General features: G+C 24.7%; 2 protein-coding genes across 6 annotated transcripts; both read left to right on the forward strand.

Moving 5' to 3' along the window:
- Positions 1 to 202: 202 nt before the first annotated feature.
- LOC112595222 (SPRY domain-containing SOCS box protein 3-like) lies at positions 203 to 1,683 on the forward strand. Its single transcript, XM_025340360.1, has 5 exons — positions 203 to 539; positions 638 to 828; positions 930 to 1,032; positions 1,107 to 1,235; positions 1,298 to 1,683. Exons 1-5 carry the CDS (start codon positions 464 to 466, stop codon positions 1,516 to 1,518), a joined length of 720 nt encoding a protein of 239 aa, XP_025196145.1. The 5' UTR covers positions 203 to 463; the 3' UTR covers positions 1,519 to 1,683.
- A 4,768-nt stretch (positions 1,684 to 6,451) lies between these two features.
- LOC112603956 (huntingtin-interacting protein 1) lies at positions 6,452 to 26,939 on the forward strand. 5 transcript variants are annotated; one of them, XM_025352805.1, is made up of 19 exons: positions 6,452 to 6,520; positions 17,011 to 17,135; positions 18,034 to 18,097; positions 18,204 to 18,403; positions 18,518 to 18,737; positions 18,809 to 19,083; positions 19,166 to 19,356; positions 19,570 to 19,675; positions 20,545 to 20,629; positions 22,077 to 22,165; positions 22,246 to 22,329; positions 24,434 to 24,565; positions 24,623 to 24,770; positions 24,833 to 24,910; positions 24,982 to 25,128; positions 25,213 to 25,439; positions 25,504 to 25,757; positions 26,120 to 26,349; positions 26,446 to 26,939. In XM_025352805.1, exons 2-19 carry the CDS (start codon positions 17,052 to 17,054, stop codon positions 26,598 to 26,600), a joined length of 2,769 nt encoding a protein of 922 aa, XP_025208590.1. In that variant the 5' UTR covers positions 6,452 to 6,520; positions 17,011 to 17,051; the 3' UTR covers positions 26,601 to 26,939. The 5 variants fall into 5 exon arrangements, with proteins under 5 accessions (XP_025208590.1, XP_025208586.1, XP_025208579.1 ...); XM_025352801.1 differs by lacking the exon at positions 6,452 to 6,520 and adding an exon at positions 16,588 to 16,727 and having other exon boundaries at positions 17,014 to 17,135; XM_025352794.1 differs by lacking the exon at positions 6,452 to 6,520 and adding an exon at positions 16,589 to 16,727.
- The last annotated feature ends 723 nt before the right edge of the window (positions 26,940 to 27,662 follow it).

Here is a 27,662-nt window from a genome sequence, read left to right on the forward strand (position 1 = left end):
TCTCTGACATTATTAAAATCGAAAGAAAAGCTCAAATTCACGCGCGTATAGTGACAGCGTCATCTAGCGGACACACATGTACAGAATTCGTGCAAATTATAGAATGTTCTAGAAACAGCAGGTTGCGCTGTATGGCTGTGTTTATTCGTAGTTAATATTATAAACACTGTAATATAATATATATATACAAAGGTATAGAATATAGATAGCATTACATCAACATTCAACATCTGCTGTTCGAATACAGTCTTTGTAATTTCTTGTCTGTGGACTGTGAGGCGCTGAGACTGTGAAATAAGTAATAACTACTAACTAGTGAGTAGTAACTACTAAGTACTAACTAGTAACTACGAAATAACTTAACACTCTTAATTAAGAGTAGTTAAAATTAATTTCCCAGGCTTGTAATGTGTATTTATTGTACGACAAATGTTTTAAATTAAAAAAGAAATCACTTTCTAATATGGCCCTATCGAGTTATAAACTGTTGCAAAATCTTAAAAATTCGGCAAACTACCAGCGTCTAAATACTAATGACGGTAAGTTTAACACCAATGTGTTTATTAAACTGATTAAATCAGACTATATAGTATAGCAATATAACCTGTTATGATATAATTAATATTATATTGGCCAGACATGGAATGGGGATGGGACACCTTAGAATCAACTGCTGATGCAAATATATCAGACGACACTTTTAATGTTTTGATCCATCCAAACTCTAGCCGGGGTACTGGAGCAGTTCGTGGTGATAAGCCATTTGTGCCTGGTCATATCTACTATTGGGAAATCAAAGTGGATGGCTCACCGATGGCCACCGACATGGTAATACTATAACAAACAGTTTTTTATTTTTATCAGGGATATCTAATAAATACTTATAATTATAATATTATAATATTAATAAATAATGTCTGTACTCGTAGATAGTTGGTGTTGGTACAAAAGATTTCGACTTGGAAAGCTCTAAAAACGAATTTACCAGTCTCATAGGATCAGATAAAAAATCATGGGGATATTCATATAAAGGTAAGTTGTATTCAGTTATTTTATGATTTATTTTTTTCTTGCTATTTTAATAATGCATTTTTTTTTTTTCATAGGGGTCAAACACCATGATGGAGAAACTTTGATCTATGGTCAGAAATATGATCAGGGTGATGCATTGATTGGAGTTCGATTAGACATGTCCAGAGGGACTTTGGAATTTTTCCTTAATAGAGTTCCATTAGGTGAGTGATACCACTAAATTACACTGCTAATCAAATAACTTATTATAATTAATAATCTTTAGGTGTGGCTTTTGAAAAACTGGATAATGTAAATCTTTACCCTATGGTGTGCTCCACTGCATGCAGAACTAATTTCACAATAAAATACTGTCGTTCATTACCAGTAAACCTGCAATTTTATTGTTTGCAAGCTTTTGACTCTAGTAAGAATCCATTAGTACCATTTGGTATTATGAAAATGATAATGGACTCTTGGTGGATTCCTAAATCATTTTCAACATAACTCATAATACAACTTAAGATTTTCTGATTATATTTTTATTTTATTTTTAAGATTGTTATTAATGTTATTTATTTTGTAGAAAACTTAGTACTTAAGAAATGTATGCATTTAAGTATAAATAAGTAGTGTTTTTCACAATTTGCATGCATATATCTGATTATGAATACTATAATACTATGTTTATTATTAATTAGTTAATTAAAAAAAATAATTGATAATAAATCACATATACAATGTATTTAAATAGTTAAGATTAATGATTATGTATAATTATAATATACCTATTAGCCCAAAATTATTTATTTGACTAATTCTATTATATAATTGTCAACTTCTTTATGTTATTATTTTAGGATAAAAAATATTTTAATTCTCTTCTACTTTAATAAAAATCTATTGTATACCTACCATTATACATATAAATAAAATATAACTATTACTTTTTGTTAAAATATATATTTTGTTTTAACTTAATCTGATAGATATGTATATTTTATCAAATTCAGCCAATATTGTTTTAATGTTTATTGTACCTATTCTAAATTAAATGTACTCATATTTTTTTGTATGATAATTATTATCAACAGAGATAAATCATAGCATTAGTATTAATATTTGAGGATATATCTTTGGTTTGTCAGATGATAATAATTTAATGTATTTATGTTACCTACATTTTACTATAATATGCTATATTATGTAGACACAAAACTATAGTGAAGTAACGGATTTCTTTCAAATAACTCTTGGTAAAGCAATTTTAAATGTATATTTAATATAAAACATTTGATGTTTCTAACATTTATTCTTTATTTACTATATATTTAAATTTGTATTCAATTTGTGTAAAAATAATTATTGATAATAATTGTCATGCATAACATTTTAAATAAAATGTGTGTTTATTAATACAATGTACATTTTTAATAACTAATCTATATAGATAAAAGGTCATGTATGTGTGTATGTAAAGAGATCCATATTCCATAGTCAAGTTTATTGCGCTGGTTATTCTAAAATAGTATTTAAAAGTATCTATCATTCTATTCCCAAAGATATACATCTCAAATCAGTTTTAAAATTTTGCATTTTAAAAGAGACTAACATAAATTTGTTGGCCCATGAAAATCTAATATTTCTTTTGCTTGTATAGAGTTACTATGTTTACAAAAAATAAAATAGCTATAATTGGATATCATTTTAGACCTGTACTTTATGTGTTCAAAACCACCTAGATGAATATGTTAAAAATATGTGTAATTTACATTTTAAGGAGTTTAAGACAGCATAAAACTACTGGCATTAGTTAATTGATGGTGTTCATACTGTGCAGCCATTAATATATAAGCATCTGTTGTAAAAAACTAAAGGGCCAAGACTCAAAACATTTAAGTTATTATTATTTTAACTAATAAAACAAATATTAATATCTAAGCCAATTTCTCAGATCAAAAAACAATTGGTGCTTTATACACTTAATATTAATGAGTTTTATTTGAACGTTGAAGTTTTTACAATAGGTACTAAAACGATTTATAAATAAATTCAGGCATGAATATTATCATAATTTATAATTAAACCTAAAATATTGTATTTTTATGTACATAGTATAATATCTGATATTAATTCAATTATTGTGTATTCATAGGGATTTAATAAAAATAATATACCTATAGATAAACGTATATTTAACCTTAAGAAGATATCATTTTGAACATTATCTCAGCGGGGCACAAACCAATTAGTACTATTTTAAAAGTAAAGAGTGCAATCATACACCTTGATCCCTTCCCTAAATAATGCCCTTGATCTATTGTTTATTATATCAGTTTCTTTACCCGCATGGAATAATAAAAATACTTAAAATACTTAGTTGTGATTTTATTTATTAGCATTATTCATTAGATTTGAATAACTGCGCTATTAAAGAAAAAAAATAATAATCTTGATGAATCACCCTGAATGTTAGAATAATTTTCCATTTTCATTAGGTTTTAAATATTATAGATTGTATGTTTTCGTATTTTCACAATAATTCTCAATTCAATAATTGTAGGTAGTAGGTAGGTACCTAGATGTAATTATGACATTAAACACCACTCATTAACACTAATTTTAATCCCCAATTTTATAAGTTCAGTTCAAAGTTGTACCTTGTACTTTGTAGGTATATACATACGAAATATTTATTGCTTATTATCACTGTATAGTTACATTCACGGTTAATAAAAATTATATTTTTGAAAACATTTTTTTTTTTTAATGTATTATCATGTGATTACTTAAAAAAATGTATTTAAAAAGTAAAAACATCAATTTACTAGTATTGGTATATTGATTCCTGTTTTACCTTTTCTCAATTAATTGATCTCGGAAATAAAAAGCTAATAGGTAAAATAAATCCTAGAAAAAACAAATTATACTTTTAATATCTAATAATCTATTTTAGAAGTCGAATAAATGAATAATAATAATAATATTTTATTATATTATTGTATAAATTGTAAAAAACCAATTTTTATTATTACAGTAAAATCAAAATTTAATTAACTAATCAAGATTAGTCCCACATACTTTCTAGTTTATAATATAATTAAATATAAAAATAAAAATATATGCCATATATTAATAAAAGATAAAAATGGACCCAATTTATCGACTACTTTTTTTTACGATACCTACTCAATTTACCACTTTCAAAATGTAAATAAATTATCGTGAACCTAAATTATTTAACCCCAAATTTACTGAGAAAATAACTGTTTTGTGATAAAGGTCTCCCTTTACAACCACCGCGGTACGACAATATTAACTAACTGTATCGAGCTGCCGTTAATAATACTATTATTATACCCACTATTTAACAATGTTGTGAGAGGTGATTTTGAATGTCTCGTACTCTCGTGGGTTGGTTTTATCACTTATTTCCGGCGATACGCGTGAATACAATTAATGAATTAACTATTGAGTTGTATAAATATAATAAACGGATTTAAATCTAGTAATAAAATAAACACCATCATGTAGGTATTCAATATTTATATCTAATTGGTACGTAAATATTTAAAATATATACATTGTATGTCGGCATATCACACATTCACACGAAAACAATAAACTTACTAATTACAAAGGTGAATATAATAAGTGATCGGTAGATATCAGAAAAATATTATAGTAAAATAATAATAAGTAAAAGTAAATTACTGAAATAAAATCAAATAATTGATACTCATCCTTGGCTAATTTTAATTTTTCAGAGTTCAAACTGAAATAGTACTTATACCATTATACTTATTTTATTATTATTATGTAGGTACTAAAAACTGTAGTCTATGGCAGGGGTTAAGTTATTTAATAATTCGTTTCCGTTTCGTATGTTTGCCAGCATTATAGCCTATAGGTATTGTACCTATAAACTTTGATAACCAGCATTAATTTGAGGAAGGGAAAATAAATTATATGAAAATATGGCATCTGTTTGAAAAGATCTAAAATGAATAAAATGGTTCACATTACTTATATAAGATAGGTAAGCTTACCTATATTATATATATGATGAACAAAAATTTCGGAGAGCCTACTCGAGAAAATTAACCAATAGCAGCTGATGATGAATTCAAAACTGTTTATTCAATGCATTAAAACTTATTATTTATTAAATATAAATAAGGAATTAATTAAGTCTATGAATTCAAAAGTAGGAAAATATGCATTAAAACTGTATAATGTATTATATGTACCTAATCAAGTAAGAAATAATGTAAAATAAATTTAAAATTTTGAATATTTTATAGATTAAGTAGCACTGCTAAAAAATAATTAACAATGTACATTAAATATTAAAATATGTTAGCTATGTTCTATTAATAAAAAATGTAATTTAGATTTGGTGAAAGGATTACTAAATAGACCTGTATTTATATACCGATAACAAAAAAAATATACATTTCAAAATATTTAATCAAAATTCAAATAATAAATATATATATATATATATGTTATATAAAATTTGCATAAATTTATACTTTTTTCTCAAATATTTATGATCAAAACATAAAAAATATAGTTATGTTCACTTTATAACGTCTAAAACATTTACATAATATCACGTGAAAACATAAAAAACTGTCACCTATATTTGAATGATAATAATATGTCTTAAATCAAATTTGTATCTCATATATTTTTAATTCAGATTTCAAAATGAAATTACAAAAATACATTGAATTCTCAGCTTCTATGGCTAAAGATAATTATATTAAAATTTATTATACATGCGTTAAAATTATGGAAAATTTTGCAACTAAAATTGCCATTAATATAGACACTTATATACGGAAATTAAATTACATTAATAATGATTAATCTATATCAATACTTTTCAAATGAATCGACAAATCAAAAATTGCATAGTTCAAAGTAATTTTTTATATTGGCCTTTATTGAATATTACTGATAAGTTGTTATGTACCATAGTTTATCACATATCATGATTTACGATTGGTTTTCTGGAAAAAAATGAGTATTTTTCTAATATTTGCATTTCGTTTTGTTTAACTGATTAAAATCATTCGTTAATTAAATAAATAATCATAATTACATACAAATAATATATTTTTAATTCACTCTTATATATTTATCTCGGTTTAAAAAAACCCTTAAGTTTTAATTATACAATATTATAAATATAGGAACATAATATAATATGTTCCTGACCCATAGTCGTAATCACGCGATTTTTAATTGAAAAGAGATTTATTAGGTTTTTATTTTGTTGATAAAACAGTCGTGTAGACTAGTCCGCAGTCGCAGTAATTTAAACAGCATGCTGTTGTAATAATAATAATAATCATATGATTATTATTATTTATAATATGGATCATAGCACAAGTCTGTGAATCACTGCAGTAAGTGTTATAATCGCACCCAGATATATTGCCCGCGTATTCTGCATACAGCAGCATCTGCTCGATCGCATCAATCTTATTACAGCAATCAGGTAAGTCTCAACATTCATCGATGTATAATATTATGGGTAGTGTAACAAATACAGTTACACAAATATTATTAATTTTTATTATTTTCATAGAAATTATTGTATTATTAATTGACCCCGCACAGTGTCACTTGTGTCCGTTGTAACCGCCATCATAAATCGCGAGGTTAGACATTTACTCCATTAGTATCTATACTTAAATCTTTTATCATTAATTCGTATTCACATCGTATGTTTTTCGAATTAGTTTATTGCAATACACCAGTAACTATCTTTTGCATAATAGAATGATAACCATTGTTATTTATTAATTATTATTTACTAAGCCAATGCAATTGAAAATGCAGAAAATGTATACGTTATTGAAAATCGCTTGTATCTAATCTGTGTAGTGCGATTCGAGTGTATATTATATTCTACAGATCACTAAAATTATAGTTCTACATAAATACATATAGTTAGTAATTTATTATTATTTCATCAAATCTTAAACATTTTGACATATATAGGTACTATACACTGTAGTGTTAAGATATTTAAATAATATACAGTATATTATCATTTATTATATTATATAGGTACTTTTAATATTATATTAACATTTATCTAATCTTCAGGTAGGTGTTATATACTTCATTGAATATTTTATTTTATTTTATAGTATCTAACAAATAAAATTATATTTAATTAATAACTTGTGTTTTAATTATTTAATTACAATATTTTTCTTTTTAATTTCTAACAGCATAAAAGTCCTTTATACATTTTTACATGATCCATATCAGATTTAAAATTAATATAATTAACAATGCTTAGGTATTAACTACGCAAAATATTATAATTTTAATGTTAATTAATATAGAATATAATATATAATTGTGTATTAGATTTCTCTGTTAAGCTAGGTAAACACTTTCACATTATATAAGACATAGTTATAGTCTTATAGGTACCTTCTGACTCTTAAAAAAAAATTTAGGATTTATTATCATTTAATTATTACATGACAGTTATTCTCTTTTAGTATAACGTTATTATGTGGCCTATTTATTTACTAATATTGTTTGTAAATATTTTAAAAACTATTACAGCAAATCAATTATTTTTTTTTAATATTAAAAAAATAAAAGATTATATTAAGGATACATTAATATTTTGTCTTACATGAGTATGATACAATAATACTCATAAACCTGGTAAATAGCAAGTACCTAACTGATGAAGGAAGATTAAATTAAAATTAAAATTAAATTAGATTAAATACAATATCTCTTTCTGACTAAATTGTAATTAAACTTTAATATTAAATATATTCGTGTTATGTATTTTACTTTCGTTTTTTGAAACACTTTACAATTAACTATTTATTAATTATGTTTCATATATACCTATATATGTACATTTTATCTATGAGATAGTATTCTATCAACACCTAAAGTATATAACTATATAAGTTTAAATCAAGACTTATAAAGGTATATAATATATATTATGCAATGTTATAAGTTATAGGTAATATTACATTTTATAGTCTTAGCTGAGTCAAAGTTAAAAATTGTCCTAGTTTAGAAATCAATATTATTTAAAACTATTTCGACTTATTTATTCTCAACGTTTTAAAATTCTCCAAAATATAGTATGATTGCTCTTAAAAAAAATATGATCATATGATTGCATACAATTTGACAGGACTAATACAATACTTGTAAGAAAGTTAATTGTAAATTTGAGTTCCGTACTATTTTAATAGTACTAAATCATAATATGTATATTGACAAATTATACTCTATAGATATATAATATGTTCATATTATTTAACATATATTTTATTATTTTTCAATTTGTCATAAATAAATAAAATTAATAAAAAATGGCCGTTTTTATACAATTTCCCTCTTTTTTTGATAATATTATAAACAAGCATGTTTAAAAATATGTGTGTATAATTGATTTTTGATAAATTTATATACTTATAACTTTTTATGATTTTATATTAATTTAATATTTAAAACATATAAAAATATACGCATACATATATACATTAAACCTATATCTATATTGTATATATATATATATATATATATATATATATATATATATATATATATACCACTGCAGCAATTATCAACCTTTTTATAAAATGATGACCTCAAAATTCAATATTGCATTTTTCAAAAAAAAAAAATATATTAATTAAAAACTCTTGCTATAGATAATCGGTGATCCTTACAAGGCTACAGCTTTGTATAATATTTAAGGATTTTTGCTGTATGCAAGATTCATTTTTTAAATTGTTTTAATTCATAATAAAACAAAATTTTTAAAGAAAAAAATTAATTAAAATAAGTTTTTTTTTTTTTAATAATTAGATTGCAGTATGTACATATTTTATTCCTCAGCAGAACTCGTATCTAAACTCAAATACTTAATATAAAATAATATGTAATTAAAAATTTAGGTATAGCCATTAACCGCCAACCGGTAACTATTAGTAAAATGTAAATTTAATTTAAAATATTTTTTTATTTTTTTTTGTTAATAACTTACGTAGTTGTTACGTAACAAAATAATGTACTAAAATAAAAAAAAAAAAATGTTATATTTAAATCAGTCCTAGGAGCTGTAAGAAATAATACATATAAGTATATAACCTATAATATATTCATTAATAAAAAATAAAAATTCATAAAATAAAAAATATTACATTATAAAGGTAAGACAATTTTCAATTATTGATAGTACATGAAATCAATATAAAATTACAGTAGATAAAATACTTATGTTAGATAGTATATTGATAGAGCTGGTAGCCAATAACGCTAATACTTTTAAAAAAATTAGCATTTACTTTAAAAAATATATCACTTAGTATAAAATTAATCTATTTTATGCAATTTTGTATAGTAAACAAATATACAATTTTAATTATTATTAGGTCTGTTATATTTTAATTGTTTCCATTATAATGTAGAATAATGTATTGATGTAGGTATATAGTTTTATTATTGTATCCTGGATATGATGAATATTCTTGCTGAGATAAAATGAGACGTTTATATTAGTTTAAAGGACTACATTACTAGAAATATCTGATTTTTTTTTTTTGTGTAAATATAGAAATTCGAAAAATAACTCCTTTTTCTCTTGGGTTTCGAACAATAAATTACTTGTTAGCATGTTAGCTATAATTATTGTGTTTAAATATTAAAGCGTCGCGTTTTCAAGTGACGTCATAAAATCACACCGTCTGATGGACCTTATCTAAAATACGTGTATGGTATTTACTTTGTAATTCGTACTATTAAAATAATTATAAAATACTAATTATTTAATTTATTTTGTAAGCTATAAAAGTTAATTTCTAAAATTTTTATCTATTTCTTCATATGTTCGTATTATTTAAGTGTAGTTTATAAGATCGATTAAAAATAAAAATATACTAAATAGTAAATACTAAAAATAAATTGTATTATATTTTGTAATTTAAAGTTTAAGCTAATGTACAAATATTACTATAATTTATAATGTAAGAAGCGAAATAAGTGTATAAAAAAACCTCTATAAAATAGATAATTCGTGTAAAAACTAAAATGTATGAAATGCGAATTGCTTTGCACGAGCACACACGTCAGTACTTCAATGTATTACATGTACTGATGTACATCATAAAAATATGTAGCGTGAATCATTACACTCCAGTCTGGGATTATTTTAATGACAGTTTCCCAATGCACTCCACTTATACACAACTGAGCGTAGATACTTTATATTATATATACGAATACGATTAACTGATAACAACGGACACGAAATATCATAAGTCATTATTTAAAATAAACAATAATAAATAATAATAATAATATATTATAATATTATATTATATTATATATTATTATTATAATATATAATAATAATATATCAGCTATAGGATTATTAGGAGTTATTATTAAACTTTATGTGTATATCAATCTGTCAGATCTATAATGTTTAAGCAAGTTGGAAATTCATTTTTTATATTATGCATTAATCGTAATACCAAACTAATCATTTATTATTATTATTATTATAATTATTATGGTTTTTTCGTGGTATTACATTCGTGACTTAACTACACATCAAAAGAACGTTTTATTACATTATAGTTCACACACTTTCTCTTCGCATACACAATATGTACACCTATAATATATTTAAAAAACATGTATAATACGATTAGTGCTTATGAAAAATTTACAACAAGCACTGTTTAATATATTTTCAAACGTCTTATAATGTTTTGAATATAAGTAGAATGTATACAAATATTTTCATCGACTATTCGATTTTCTCAGAAATCAGATATCTATAACTATGTAATTGATATACATTTATAATATATATAAACATAAATATACGCGATTTTTGTTATTTAAGCTCATAAATCATAAAATAATCATAAAAATATTATTCATAAAGTTTTTTGAAAAATTCTGTTAGAAAATAGGTCTATTAAAAAGTTCAAATACAAATAATAATACAATATTCTGTAAAATAAAAGTAAACTTTTTTAGAATAGGTTCATTGAAAAATACAATTAGTGACCACTTGACGGTTCCAAGTGATGAGTTGTAAAACATTATACATGATATCCTAATTATAACAGAATAATTATTAGTTTACCACTGCATGAACCAATAATAGTTGCTTTACCCTAATACAGACAATATTGCATTTGCATTGCACTTATATTACTATAATACTACATACTGCTGATAAATAGTTATACCACTATGTTCTACAAAAAGACATACCTTTTTTTTCCGTTCAAAAACCGCAAACGGGTGGGTACTGTTTTGCACAATACTGCCTCCCAGTCCCGTAGCGTTTATTCACCAAAAATTAATTACTAAGACATAGGTGCCTACATCATAGTATCATACAAATTTTAATATATAATTCAGTTTTCTCAGTCGGTACAATGATAATATTTTTATTCTGGTCTGAGAGGTTGTTCGCAAAGACGCAAAGCACGATAAATAATAACATTAAACACTGTGTTATTGCAGTTAGTATCCTGTACAGATAACAATAATTACGGGAGTGTGTTATTAATTATTATACGATTGTATAATTTTATAATATAAAAAAAAATACACACATTTTATCCTCGTTTGGATTAATATTTAACTATAATCCTACAGTCTTATAGTTTATAATTTGTATGTATTTATGTATACTATATTTATCTGTTTTAATACCTAGTTTTATAATTGTATATAAACAAACCTAGTTGGCTGGTCAACAAAAAAAAAAAAAAAAAAAAAAAAAAATGGAGCATGCCACAGCATCATTTGCCGTTGTCGTAGCCCAGTAGAGCAGAAAGAAAGGCCAGTGTGTGGTATGTATGTACCTATATGTATATTGTACATACTTGCACAAAATAATATTATTATTGTAGTCGTCAAGGTTTTGCTTCAGCTAAAAATTGCCTACTCGTAATAACTGTTTTCTTCTTTTAATTTTCGTTGATTACTTCATATGCAAAATTAAAATACGAAGTATAATACAATCAAACTATACCCTATAGACATTTAAAGTATTCCTAATTTCTATATTTAATATATTTATGCCACACGCCCACACATGTAATATTATTATGTTTAAATCTTATATTATTTTGAATAATAAACCTACACTAAATAATTAGTATAATGTTTAATTATTTTAAATTGCGTATAAATTATGTATATATCGTAGTAATTTGTAAAATCGAGTTTCCCTGAAAAGTATGTTCAGTTTATAAAATTAGTGTCGGATTGATGGTTTGAGATGTCCATTTTTCGCGGAGAGAAGATTTAGTACCTACTAGAATTGTTTACTTTAGGAAATACTATTAGATGTTGTCTCTATAAAACTTTTAGCTTAAGTATTTTTATTTAAACGTTTAAAATGTTGAGAGTTTTGTTGATATACCTCACATACCTAATTATATTAATTAAGCGTATATTATGGTTGTTATATACATCCCAAGTCTCGACAACATTTTTTGGAACGACCAATTGTCCTAGAATCAAACTTCAAAATTTTATGTTAATATTTTTTTTTTGTATTCAAACATTTCTATAATATAAAAATAATTTTATTCTGATAAATGATATAATAATCGAGTTAATTATTTGATTGGTTGACGAAATACATTTAAAATTATTATCGCTAATATCGCTAGACGCTAATAATTGACAAAGTTTTCGATTACTCATTTTAATTTGAAACATTATGTAAGTTGTTGCCTTAAAATCGTATGCCGTAGCCCGTAAGAATACTGATCATCGTGTATTCTAGTTACGATAAAATAGTGTGTTAAGAAGACTGGTAATTGACCGTGGAGGAATGGAATATACAATTTTTCCGCTTACAGTTTACACAAAAAATATTTGTCACGGTTTAAGTAAAATAAATAATCACAACCTATAGTTGGTTTGAGATGAGTTTTAAATTTTTTTATTTTAAGTAGATTGATTTTTGCAGGATGCAAATAATTTATAATCAGAAATTGATATATGGTAGGATTTTTTCACATATTTGAACGTATAGTGCAGTATTTAATGGAATGTTAAGTATAGGTATTCATTATTATAAGCATAATTTACTATTGTTTCAATATTATATTTTAATTTAATTTACGAAAAACTGTTGGTCATATTCGTGAATATTAATTATGCTGAGTCAATTAAATCAGAAGACATGGATACGGTCGCTTATGGATTAGTCAGGAGTTTAACATTAATTGTTAATTTTTGTTTAGTTTAAACTTTTTGTTATAAAGATAATTTTTATTTACTACATGCATAATGCAATTTTTCATTTTTTTTTTTTTTGGATTAATTTTAAATTACCAAGAATACCACGATTTACGAATACATATAAATACGCAGTAGCGAAACTATAGTCAATTCAGCTTTTAATGAAAAAGCCCAAATTTAACTAATTTAAGTTCTATATATTAGTTTTTTATGTGTATTCTTATAAACAAAATTTAGGATTGATAAATTATCAATTAATAAGATTTTAAAATATTTCATTATATTAAATAATTATAAACACTTTTAACTATAAAATAAAAAAAGTAAAATGGTAACTGTCATGCTTATGCTATATAGTATTTATAAAAAACAAAAGTGAATCTTGCATTAAGAAATAAGTTACTATTATAATTATATTAAATTTGAATTAAATGATAAATCATATTGCATAATAATATAGTGTAATAAACAAAAAAAGATAGTAAGCAAAGACAGTCAACCAGCCTGTATTACTAAATCATTAAATATACCTATTTTTAATTTTATGATATTTTTGTAACTTATACTGCTATTAAAGTTAAGTATTTTCGTATTCGTAAGACACGAATAGGAATAGGTTAGATTTAATTAATTTTTGCCTAAAACATTGCTTTTGAAAATGCTATTGCAGTATGTATATAAAATATAATAATATAGGTATGTTAAAAGTTTCAAATATACACAAGTAATATTTTTAAATAATAAAAAATTAAATAAATCATATTTACTACAAGCTATACTTTACAATTATTCAAAAATTTAACGAATTTCATGAAAGTTTTTACTTAAATGCTTTTTTTAAAAAAAAAAATACTGTGCTTATATTATATTTTCGACATTTTTGATTGACATACAGACAACTTGTTTTTAAAAGGTATCCTTGTAATCATTTTTCAAGGTTTCCGACACAATGATTTTTTTTTTATAGATAAAAAATTTTAAATGTTAATTATCTATATATACTGAACATAGCTCAAAATCGTTAGAATATTTTAGAAAATTTAATACCTTTGGCAAAACTTTCAAGAATCTAAGGTTATTCATTTATAATTAATATTTGGTAAAAGATCTATGCAATTTTGCATTGTTTCTATTTAAGTTTGTGATACATTTTTGAGTCCTTTCATTGATTCTTGCATATATACTTACCTATGTAATTCAGTTGAATATTTCATAAGGAAAATCATTTTCATATGTCATTGCAGTTGATAAAATTGAATCATCATTCATCATTATATAGATAAAAATTACTTAGAATTAAGAATTGAAGCGGTAATACTTGTTCTAAGTTTTAACCTTTCTTCAAATCTATAATGTAATTTAAACTTTATAATGTGTATTAAATTATGGATAAATGGTATATAGATATTTTAAAATATTCTTCTGAATTATTGGATCTACCATTAACACGTTTAGTTTGTCTATGACAGTCGACAATATTAAATAATATTTCTTATTGTTTACTTTGTAAAAATTTAAAACATAGGTATATTATATAACTTTATATTACATACTCGTACTTCTCAGCGTGTCTCAAGTCTCAACACAATCAACGAATAAACTGTAAGTGTAGACGAGTAGTATGTACCTACCTATATACTACTAGAATAATATTGATAAAATACAATTATTGCTATTTATTATACAGTAGAACCCGATTATCTGAACTACAATTAGTGTATCCAAACGTTCTGTTATCCGAATTTTAAAACTCGTTGAAGCATTCGTATTGATAATTTTGTCAAAAAATATAATAAACGTAATATGTTTCCATGTATGTAATGTACCTATTTCTAATAATGTAATTTATGTAATAAAATATTAATAATAATAATAATAATAAATATGTAATATAAAATATTTAACTGTGTTTTAAAAATTTATAAATTGAGTTTTTTTTTAATTTTCAACACCCGAACTTTTGCGTATCCAAACTAGGTGCGATCTCAATTAGTTCAGATAATCAAGGTTCTATTGTAGTTGAAAAAATATGTTCGACAATTACTACACAATTTGACATGTATAAGAAAAACATCTTTATCGATTTTATCTTTTGCCCTGATATATTGAAGGAATTGTGGAATTATTCGATGTTTATAAATTTGTCATCGTAAAAGAATGCATAACTAGGTATATATTTGTAAACTACCGTTTGTATTTTTTAAATAATTTAACTATTCCGTATTCATTGAATTTTAATTTTAATGATTAAAATATAACTATTCTGATATTAATGTGTATAAATAAACTATAAACATGGTCAAAAGAGGGAAGGGGGTCTCCCATCCTCTTAAATTCGCCTACAGTCCATAGGCCATAGCAGACAGCAGTATAGCATCCTTATTTTTCAACCTAATTGTAATTGAACTAATATTTTATTTTGTGCTATTTTTTATGGTACACAAAGTTAAAAATTCGAAAATCACCAATTCAAATTTCGATCCTGATACACTTTCAGAAAAACTATCCACTAAATAATTTACAGTCAAAAAGGGGAGGTTTTTATTTGAACAATAAATGTTTATATCTTTACAAAACACTCCTTAAGTACATGGAGCAAAAAATCACGATCATTTGAAAATAAAATCTTTGAGTATATTTGAAAATAGAGAAAATCAGATTTTGAATGACTGAATTATTAAAGGAAAAATGAATTAGCACGCGTGATGAATTACGCTGTACAAAATTATTCGTCGGCGTGGGATTGTTTGCATTGAAGCGCAGTTCTTAGTATATTTACACGCCTACAGCTGCCGTGCCACTTGGCGCTCGACCGATCCACTATCCAGTCATCACTCAGTCATTCGTTGACGTTTGTCCGTCTTAAAACAATGTAACTTCTTCTTTCGAAATCCGACGTAAACAGCCAACGCGTTATTTCTAATAACAAACAATATTATGTTATTGATAATAATGATAATATAAACAGCAACGACGATGACAACCATCAACATTCAACAGCCGGTCGCCGCGTAATCGTCTGTGCCCGACGGTAAATATGTCCGCAGTGTCGCCCCTCTCACGTAAACCGCGGGGGGACAGGATCAGTTGGCTGCACTAAGGCGCTCGCAGTTCTCTTGTTGTTCCCCGTACAATATTTACAGACACAAAACATAAATAGCTATTTATTCTTATTATTATTACATCCGGTGGTGGTGGTAGCAGAGGAGGCGTATCAATGAAATTGTGTTGGAGTACGGGTTATGGGTGTGCGGAGTGCAGATAGACGTCGTCAGTGATAGTAGTGCGGGCATTAATGTTATTATGAATGAATCCAAGTGAAACGTAGTAAATTGAGTTTGTTGCTGGGGCACCGTGTCCGTGGCTCTGTGCACGTCGGTCCAGTGTTTTTTTCCTCCGTTTACCCTTTCCCGTCCAATCTTCTCTGGGTAAGTATCGTAATATTATTAATATAATTTACCTAAACGGGCTAAACGTCTTCGAGTGATTTGAATTCGCTGTATTTCGAGTTTCGATATCTCCGGTCGTCGTCGTTCCGTTTTGTGTTTTGTCATAATATTATATCGTCGCCTTCCGTTCAATATGTTACCGCGTTTCCGGTGGTCAAGTCGGGATCGGATCGACAGCGACACCACACGAACGGAAAGCCCGATGCAGCAGTCTTATTAATATCGGCACGTCATCTTCTATCCGTTTGTCCGTGTGTTGCAGCAGAAGCAGCAGTGGTGAATCATTCAATCAACTATCGCGTCATGTCGTCCTTATCATTGCCAAGGGTACTGCAAAATCGAAAGACCAGTCTAGACCAGGAACGTGAACATTTTGAAAAGATTCAAGTAAGACAATCAATAAGTTACGTTGAATTCTCTTTGTTAACCTACCTCGTCTCTGTGGTGTGTTGTCTTTGCTATTGAAAATTAGTGTACACATATTATATATACATATATGTATATTTATAAACCTATGCAAAGTGTAATAGATAATAAACACTTGAAACCAAAGTCTTGGCTCTATATCATGACCACTTGTTTCAATTAAACATGTTTATATTTTAAACAATATGAGATAAGGATTTTAAATTTTTACACTTGAAATATATCATTATTATATTTTAAGTGGCGATTAATAATTAATATTGATTATAAAGGATTATAACATTTATAACTAATATTGTCATAAATTTTACAATAATTTTTGTTTTATTTTTTTATTGAACTGAATAATAAATATCTCATGATAAAATTTTATTGTAGTAGAAGAATCAAGTAGATATAATTTGTATCTTCATTTATGTTCCTTAAGGCTTAAAGGTGTGACAAAAAATTGTACCCAATTTTCCATTGTAATAATGGAAGAATTGCATGTAAGAATTTGAATACATATTTACATATTTTATATTTATTAGTTTACATTTACTTATTTTTTTTATACTTTATTATTTTTTATATCTGTTTCAATTAGTTACTACATTATTATGATGAATTATTTCTTTAGTTTGAATAATAAGTTACTGTAAGTACTCAAATAAGTTTTCACAGATACTTTTTTTTAAATGTGGATATTTGTATTAAAACTATTTCTAATTATTATGGCAATCATCATAATGGTATTTAGAATGTATATTGTGCTTACCTTTAATAAAAAATTATTCAAATGTAAAACATAAACTACCAAAAACTGTGAGAACTAAATTTCTTATTATAATATTATTATGTATTATATTTATTATTTCAGGCTGCAAGCATTAGTAAAGCAATTAATACATTGGAAAATCCAGTAAAAGAAAAACATGCTAGAAGTATCCTTTTCTTGATAGTTAATAAATTATATAAAATACCTATATTATTTTATTTCTTAATTTTAATGAATCCATAAAATTATTTCCTTATAATAAATTACTTCAGATGCTATTATAGGTACATTTCAAGAAAAAAGTGCTGAGACTTTTTGGCGTTGTGTCACTAAATTACCATTACAAGAACACCGTATTGTGGCCTGGAAATTTTGCCATGTGTTACACAAAGTTTTACGGGAAGGCCATCCAAATGTTTTGGCATCATCACAAAGACATAAAACACTTTTACAGGACTTAGGAAAATTATGGGTAAAGTTAAATTTTTTCTTAACATCAACTTTTAAAAAAAAATTTTCAATATTTAAATAAAAAAGTAGATTTCAGTTTATTGATTATAATTTTATTATACATGCATTTTTGAAGGTGCATTTAAAAGATGGTTATGGAAAACTCATCCAACAGTATTGTCAATTACTACTTACAAAATTAGATTTTCATCGACGTAATCCTGGATTTCCTGGAAATTTAGTTTTATCTGAAGAAGATCTTTGTAAAATTGGAGACAATGATGTTAATAATTATTTTCAAATGTGTGTGGAAATGTTTGATTATATTGATGAAATTTTGGGACTTCAGTCTGCAAGTGGGTTTAATTAGGGCAATTTATAATTTATATTCTTTTAATTATGTGTATTTATTTATTTTTTCATATAGTCTTTGGTTCATTGGATATGTCCCGTTCAAATTCAATGACTAGCCATGGTCAGTGTCGATTGGCTCCTTTATTGCCTTGCATTTTAGATTCTGCACAGTTATATGATTTATGTGTGAAAATTCTCTTTAAAATGCATGCTACTCTACCACCGGATCTATTATCTGGCCATAGAAAACGTTTCCTAAGGCAATTTACAATATTACGTCAATTTTATTTGGGGTCATCTAATCTCCAGTATTTTAAAACACTTATACAGATACCTCTTTTACCAGAGGTAAAATAACTAAGATAATGAATGACTTTAATTTTGATTATTATTATTATTATTATAATTATTATTTTATTATATATATCAGAATCCTCCAAATTTTTTGATACAAGCTGAATTATCGACCTATGTTACTCAAGCTGCCATTGTATTGCCAGATGAAGATCCATCAGAGAATAATAGTATGATTGGCGAACTTGTTGATCTAGGAATTGGGAATAGCGTCACCAGCAGTGAAACAAGTCAAAGATCTTTGTCACCTGATCTTTTAACCCAAAGGTATATCATTTTATTTTTTTAGTACCTACTTAAAATTTTATTGGTGACTTCATACAAATTAAATTAGTTTAAAAATGATTTGTTTGCTTTAAATAATATTATTATATTATACAGTATTATTTTTATATTTATTAATAAATAATATGCAACAATTAAAATTTTTGTTTCTATCATACAAGATATAATAAATACAATTATGAATATGCATTGCAGAGATAACATGATTCAACATTTACATGGAGAAATAAACGCTCATCAGTCATTAATAATTCAATTGAAACAACAAGTTTCTACGTTAGAGATGGAATTAGCAAAAAAAGTATGAATTTTGTTAAAAATATAATATAATTATTAAAACTTAATTTGTTTACTATGTGAAAAAATTGTGCTTCAAAAAAATCTCTAAACTATAGTAGTCTGGCAATTGTTTCCAAAAAAATATAGATACATTTTACTTCATAAAATAACACTGCAAAATAAACTGTATTAAAAATGCATATGTGGTATTTACTTAGTACAATTAAAATAATGATTTGCTCCGTATTTTATAAAAGTATATTTCTAAACATTTTCATTTTTCCAGATGTATTAGTATTATTTTTATAACATTAAAATTGTTTCAGGATAGTTTATAGAAATGATTAAAATTATAAATATACAAAATAACAAGATAAATTATATACTTAGTGATTTAAAGTTTAAATTAATGCATTATTATTATTTATAATGTAAAGACTAATATAAATATATATATATATATATAAAATCACAATAAAATGTATAAAAATAAATAGAATTGAATAAATTAATAGGACAGATTATAAAATATTGATTTTCAAAATTCATAGTTCTTAAAATTTCTAAAGGTTATTTTCTTTTAAAAAAATATTAAAAATTGTTAAAGTGGTTTTCAACATGATTTTTTTTTCTGTTTTGTTTAATTAATATAATTTATAGCATATTATGTAAAAAAAATTATAGTTTTCTCTAACTTAACCTAAAGTGACATATTCAAAAGTGGACATAATTATATACAACAATTTTAACAGCAAGGTTAGGTTAGGCCAACAAATTATTCTTTTTTTGAAGCTCTATTAGTTTTTATACATTAAAAAGAAATCATTTATTCTAGTCTTATAGTCGTTGTATCAAATAAATAACTTTTTATTTACTAATTAAATTTCTTAAGACAGTGAATTAACTCAAGAAAGGCTTATCAGAGATGATTTATTACATCAAGTAAATTCTATGGACAATTTTGATGAATTGGATAGTAAGTTATTATATAATATACCATAAGATAAAATGTCATAATCATTACTAGGGCCCGGAACTGATGTATTTGCATCTTTTTTTTCTAATGCGTTTATACGAGGCTTGTCTTTACAGAAATGTGGCTTATATAAAATTCAATAAATCTTTTATATTATTTTAATAAAATAAATATTTGAAAAAAACTAACATGTTTTGCAGCCCAATCCTTTAATTATTTGTGTAAAAATACTGATTTATTTTAGGCCCTGTGTCTGTAAAAAAAAAAACATATTTAATGTACAAAAATATTAGCATTGTTTTAATTCAGATAAATAAAAAAATATTAATTAAAAAATAATGATTTGTTATTAAAAAAAAAAAACCATAATTTTTTTAAGTGTTATGTTATTTTTTGGTATTTATTAGGTAATTTTTTAATGTATATAAGTAATTTTAATAATTTTTTTGAATGCATTTAAAAAAAAAATTTAGGTCATCAAATTCCGAGCCCTAATTATTACTGTTCTGTAGAATTATGTGTCATCAATAGGCATTTCAGTATTTTGTAATATTGTATTATCTACATTTTTATGGAATTTCATAAAAAAAAACATCCAGTTATTCTACTAGATGTTCACTAAAAAATATTTTACATTAAAAATGATAGTGATTTATGAAATTATTTGACAACAGTGTTTATTTCAAGGGGAGGGGAGTATAGTAAATTTTCAAGGGAGGTGTGCAATAGGAGCAAATAATGAAGAAAAGTAAAAATATTGTTTATAATTTAATTTATTGCTATTAGATAAATATCTACTAATACATAAATTCTTAAAAGTTCTTGGTCTAGTTCTAAAAATATATAATTAACATTAAATTAAATAAATTTGATATTGATTTTAATGTGTATATAAATCAATTCCTTCATTCACAGTATCTTTATTGAGTTTTGAAAGTCTTTCTGTATTAATTGTCATGCAGAGTTGCAATGTTTCTATCATTCAATTTCTTATTTGATTCATAATACTAATCATACCGATAAAACACTCTTTAGTGCCTATTAAAACTGGTACACACAGTATGCATTTAGTCAGTTTTTTTAAATTTGCATACCCAATATTTGTTTTATAAATGTATGACAGTAAATATGTTTACATTTTCTTCTATCCAACAAATTATCATATTAAATTAATTTCATTTTCAATCATTATACACAAAATTACTCAAAAATCAAAATCAGGCGATAGCTCATTTTGCCTATCAAATCACATAAAATATGTGTAGTAATATCATACATTTTTTATCTGTTAAGGGGGAAATACCCCTGAAATAAATACTAATTTGACAACCAACTGAATCACACATATGATTTCCAGTTATAGCTTATTTTAATTAATAAATGATAATCATAATGGTAGTGATTGTTTGTTTAATAATCATTTTGAAATTATAATTATCTTTTTCAGAAAAATATAAATTGCTTGAAGAAAAGTTTAACAAGTTAAAAGAAGTGTATACTAAATTAAGAGAAGAACACATTACATTGTTAAGACAGGTAATTATTTTGTTATCAAATCATTGTTTACATTATAATATTATGTTTTTAGTTTGTTGCGCTAAATAACTAATTTTTAGAAAGCTGCCGTCGATAAGTCACTGAAAGGATCAGAAAAAATGACTAGATTTGCCCAGACTGCCAATTCCTTGTTACTGTCCATTGTAAGCTATAGTTGTGTTTTACGTGATGGGCAAGGTATTGGGAAGGTGTAGGTCAATTATTGAATGATTAGTTGTACAAATTATGGTTCTCTTTACAAATTGATTGAGTTATAGAAATATAATTTTTAGTTTATAGCTGAATATTATGATAGTGGTTAGTTGGTCAAGGGTGTAGTGCTTTATTAAATTAATTTATTTTATCATGAAGTAATTTTTTAATGTAAAAAACTCATAATTTAAAAATCTAAATGTATTTTTAAATATTTTATTTTTCCATAATTTGTAATCTTAACAAGATAACGATATTGAAAAGAAATAATTTTTATATTTACATAGTTATAGTTTTTTGATATTTTGAATGAACAGATATGAGTTTTTTATTTTATATTTTCAATTAGATTATTTTTTGGAGGATCTCAAGGTCAAAAAAAGGGTTTAAATGAATTATTAAGCATTTGAAATTTATATAGGTGGTCTATATATCATTCGGGGCCTTTGCTATTGTTCTGCTCATTCAATTTAACATACTAATTAACTACACCTTAGTAATTTAAATTTTCTATTTCAAATCGAGTACAGTCTACTCGATTATTTAAAGTCGGTGGGACTTTTGAAACATTTTGAATTTCTGAGTAGTTTGAAATATCGAGAGAGCAAAAAACATTTGAATAACTGAGAGTTAAGAAAAATATTTTGTTTTTTTATTACTGTACATACATAATTGAATATTTCAGGTAATTAGATGGTATTACAGTTATTTATTGTTTTTAAAATGTAAATTAAACTATGTATATAATTATACTATGTAAATTTTATTATTATTATCAACAGACAAGAAATAAAATGCTTACGGTGATAATTCTATAGTTATTGAAAATAATCAGCTAAATTTCTACATGGTTGTATTATAAAGTATCAACGGAAATATTATTAAAAATACATTTGGTGAATATACTTCAAATTACCGAACTTTGAACGAATAAAATTTCAAATTGTCATGTGTTAGTGGTCAGTTTTCCCAAAATTTAATTTTGAATTACTGAGTATATTCCAATTACTGCAAAATTTTTAAAAGAACGAGTTTTAATTTAAACTATTGAAAATTTCGAATTATCAAGAGTTGACTGTATTTAGAAAAATATTTTGATTTGAAACATGAAATTAAATATGTATAAAAGATAAAAATAAAAAACTTAATAATGATGGCATATTTCTAAATAATTATTTTATTTTGTAAATATTTACCATCATATTATTAGCAATATTTAAAAAATTGAATTTAATAGCTGAAATTCCTTGTTTGGTAATATTTATGTTATAATGAGAATGTTAAAATTAGAAATAAAACTATTAATATTTAATAATGGGATAATATTTTTGTTTCTGATGAATATTAATAATGTATCTAATATATTAATTATATCTATTATAGTCACTATTAAAATTTGCTCTAGTATAATAAAATGTTTGAGGTAATTTTATGCTATTCATTATAATTTATATCAGATAAAATATACTATTCAGTATTACAAATGTAAATTAATTGATCAAATACTTATATTATAAGTGAATGTTGATATTTAAAGACAGTTATGTGAAATTTAATGTAATGACCAATGGGTAATAGTTTTATCACGAAATGTGTTAAAAATATCATGTAAACATTATAATATAACAATATTAGTTTTTGAGTTAATTTAATCTTTATTAATTTATTACTTTTAATAGTTGACCTTCTATTAAAATATAATTTATTTTCTTATTATGTAACTTTCAAGCATAAAAAAACTTAAATATCTTACAAATTAAAAAAATATATCTACTAATTAATGTAAACATTCATAAGATATATATATTGATAAATCCAAAAGAGTGGTTTGGTACAAAGTATTGATGTCCAAGGTGTCAAAAAAAATGACTTTTTTTTTTTTTTTTTGCAGAATACTTTAAGCTATAAATGTAATTTAAATGTGCTGTAAAATATTTTATCTATATATTAATTAGTATTTATTTAGTAGATAAATGTTGTAAATTATTGATGTAAATTAGTATGTATTTTAATTCAAAAAAATATTATATTTTTAAATAAATATGGTTATTTTAGAAATCTGACGTGGACAAGCAGTTGTCAAACATGCGTACTGTTGAATTTAATATGGCACCTCAAAGAATAAAGTTTGAAGAAGAATTAATAGCTCTTCAAAGTACTGTGGATTCGACTACTCGTCAAAATGATGTATAAATAATAATGTACAAATCATATATTTATATTAACTTATAATTTTTTTATTAGGAACTTTTGATGGAAACTGAACTATTAAAGACTGAAGTTTGTGAAATAAAGCAAAAATTGACTGATGCCGTAAATTTAAAATCTGATTTAGAATTAAAACTTTCAGAATCTGAGGAATTACGGTTTTCTATCAATGCTCTTTGGTTTGGTTAGTGCATGTCATATTAAATATTCTTATTTAATATTTATTTAATATTTTATTTTTATTAGAATGCTGTCGTAAAATAATTGAGCATACAAGTGAAATGTTAGATGATCCTTCTATGTCTTCATCTACTTGTTCCCCGGGTATGCTATGCAACTATATTATAATTTTATTACTTTCTAATACTTATTTTTTTTTTTTTTGGTAAATTTAGCATGCGTATCTTTAATCAAAGAAAAACTCGTCGGTTTCATTGAAAAAGGAAAAGATGAGGTTGCAGGATTTGCCCATTATGTTGCCATGTATATTGTTTTTGGAAAAGCTGTATCAAACACAAAATCCGATCTAAATGATGCTCAAAGTAAATTTGTTCATACTCTTCTGTATTATTTAAAGTAGATTTTGCATATATTTTTGTTTTTTTTTTTTTTTGTATAACATCTAGAATTGTTGGATAAATGCAAACAAGTAGGAAAAGATAGTGTAAAACTCTTAACAGCTTGGCAGACTGGTGTAAAAATTGACGAATGTTGCAACGGTCTTATTAGTACATTGAATGATGTAGAATCTATGGCATTTTCTACACAAGCAAACGAATCATTAGGAGATTTGGTTGAAGATGAACTTAGTATAATGGATAGAGCAATTGAAGAAGCGGCTAAACGCATTCAAGTATACATTGAAAGTTAAAATAAAAAATATTCTTTAAAATAATATCTTACATTTAAAATATTAGGAAATGATCACTGAGTCTAGAGCTGCGCATTCTGGAATTAAACTGGAAGTCAATGAACAAATTTTGGATTCATGTACTTCCCTCATGGCTGCTATTAGAGTGTTGGTGCATAAATCGCGTAAACTTCAAGCTGAAATTGTAGCTAATCAAGGTTCTAATGGGTCAGCTAAAGAATTCTACAAGCGTAACCATCAGTGGACTGAAGGACTAATATCTGCAGCCAAATCTATTGGGTTGGGTGCTAAAGGATTGTTGTAAGTACCAATATAATGCTAATTACTTAATTTTTCATTATTATTAGCCATCATTAAATATTAAACGATGTACTATCATTTTCTTATTACTAATTATTGTTTTTTATTGAGTAATTAATTTTATTTAGATATTATTCATTTTTAGAATGCTTAGGTTTATTTATTTTTTAAATTTCAAAAATTCTGTTTTATTTTTCTCTTAATAAACAGGTAAAATTAAAAATATATTTTTAATTCAATATGTGAAGACTTGTTTAAAATTAAAACTTCTGATAAATTAAAATTTATGTTTAATCATATTCTAAGAATATATTGTACATAAATAAAATTATTTGATTAAAAATTAAATATGTTTTAATCAGAGATGCAGCAAATGAGGCTGTAAGTGGCGAAGGAAAGTTAGAAAGATTAATTGTGGCTTCTCATTGTGTGGCTGCTGGAACAGCACAGCTTGTAGTCGCCAGTCGCGTAAAAGCTTCACAAAACAGCGATAACTTAGCTGAGTTATCACAAGCGTCACGTAATGTTACTAATGCTACTGCTACAGTGGTAGCAACTGCCAAATCTTGTGCCCAATTAGTTCAACAAACAGGTAAAAAAACAACAGATTATTATATTTAATATAAAGTAAATAATTTTTTTATCTAGAATTTACTTATATAATTGTTCTTTTTTTTTGATTTTTCAGAAGACCTAGACTTAGGTGTCCTGAATGAACACCAAACCAAACGTTTAGAAATCGAGTGCCAAGTCCGTGTATTAGAGTTAGAATCATCATTAGAAAAAGAAAGAATGAAATTATCTGCATTGCGTAAATTACATTACCAAGAAGATCAAAGTTAGCGAACAAAATATACATTTCTTTGATAATTTGTCTATTGTATCAAATTTAATCTGCTTCTAAATAATATTTTTCCTTTTTTATAATTTTACCCCTAAGTTTATATTTTTATACTGCTCAAACCACTACTATTAGACATATTACTTATTATAACTTTTATTCCATTTTAAACTTAATAAATTATTGACATTTTTTTTACTATATTTCATGAAAACTGGTTTTAGTAACCTAACCATATGGCTGTTGAATAATATTATATAGTATCAGTTTCAGAGATCTCTTTACTCATGTTTCTTAAGTTGTTTTTAAACATAATTAAATTGCCAGTTTAACATTACATTTTTAGGACTTTGGTAAAATAACTATAAAATTATTTATAATAATTTATATTCCATTTTTATTTTACTTTTTACTGAGCATGCTTAAAAAAATCATTTTCATTTTTTTTAATGTTATTTCACTCGTTGACATTTATATTAAAAAAGTTATGTAGTTTGTATTTTAATGTTGTGTACTAATGATGTATTAAACAAAACAATCTAATATTTATTGTTAAAATAATAGATATTATGTTTACTATAAATTATATTGTAGTTGTTACGCTTGTGAACAATTAAATATTAGTTAATTTGTTTTTATACATTTTTTTAAATCTTTAACTTAGAAAATTCCATTTAAAACTTTTTCTATTACTTTATTTTGTGGCATATTTTATAATTTTTCTACTTAGCTTACTTACTAGGTCATTGATCTACGCCAATCCACAAACATTATTGTTAATCATTGTAACCTAACCAAATATTAAATTATGTTGCCTTTTTTATTTTATATGATTATTATTATTAAATATCTTGTATAATAAAATGTGAACAATTACTTTTATTACTTTACTGGCTATAATTTTTCAAATCCTTAACTGTTTTCCTGTCTCATCATATTTTGTAAATTATCTTCTAGACACCACAATCATAATAGTAACTAATTCAAATATGTAATATATTTTTTATGCTATATAGGTTTATTTTCATTTATGCTATAGCAATACCTACCTACTTATATTTATC

The sequence above is a fragment of the Melanaphis sacchari genome, unplaced genomic scaffold (genome assembly GCF_002803265.2).
Source record: "Melanaphis sacchari strain LSU unplaced genomic scaffold, SCAv2.0 Contig0_pilon_pilon, whole genome shotgun sequence".
Classification (NCBI taxonomy): Eukaryota; Metazoa; Arthropoda; class Insecta; order Hemiptera; family Aphididae; genus Melanaphis; species Melanaphis sacchari.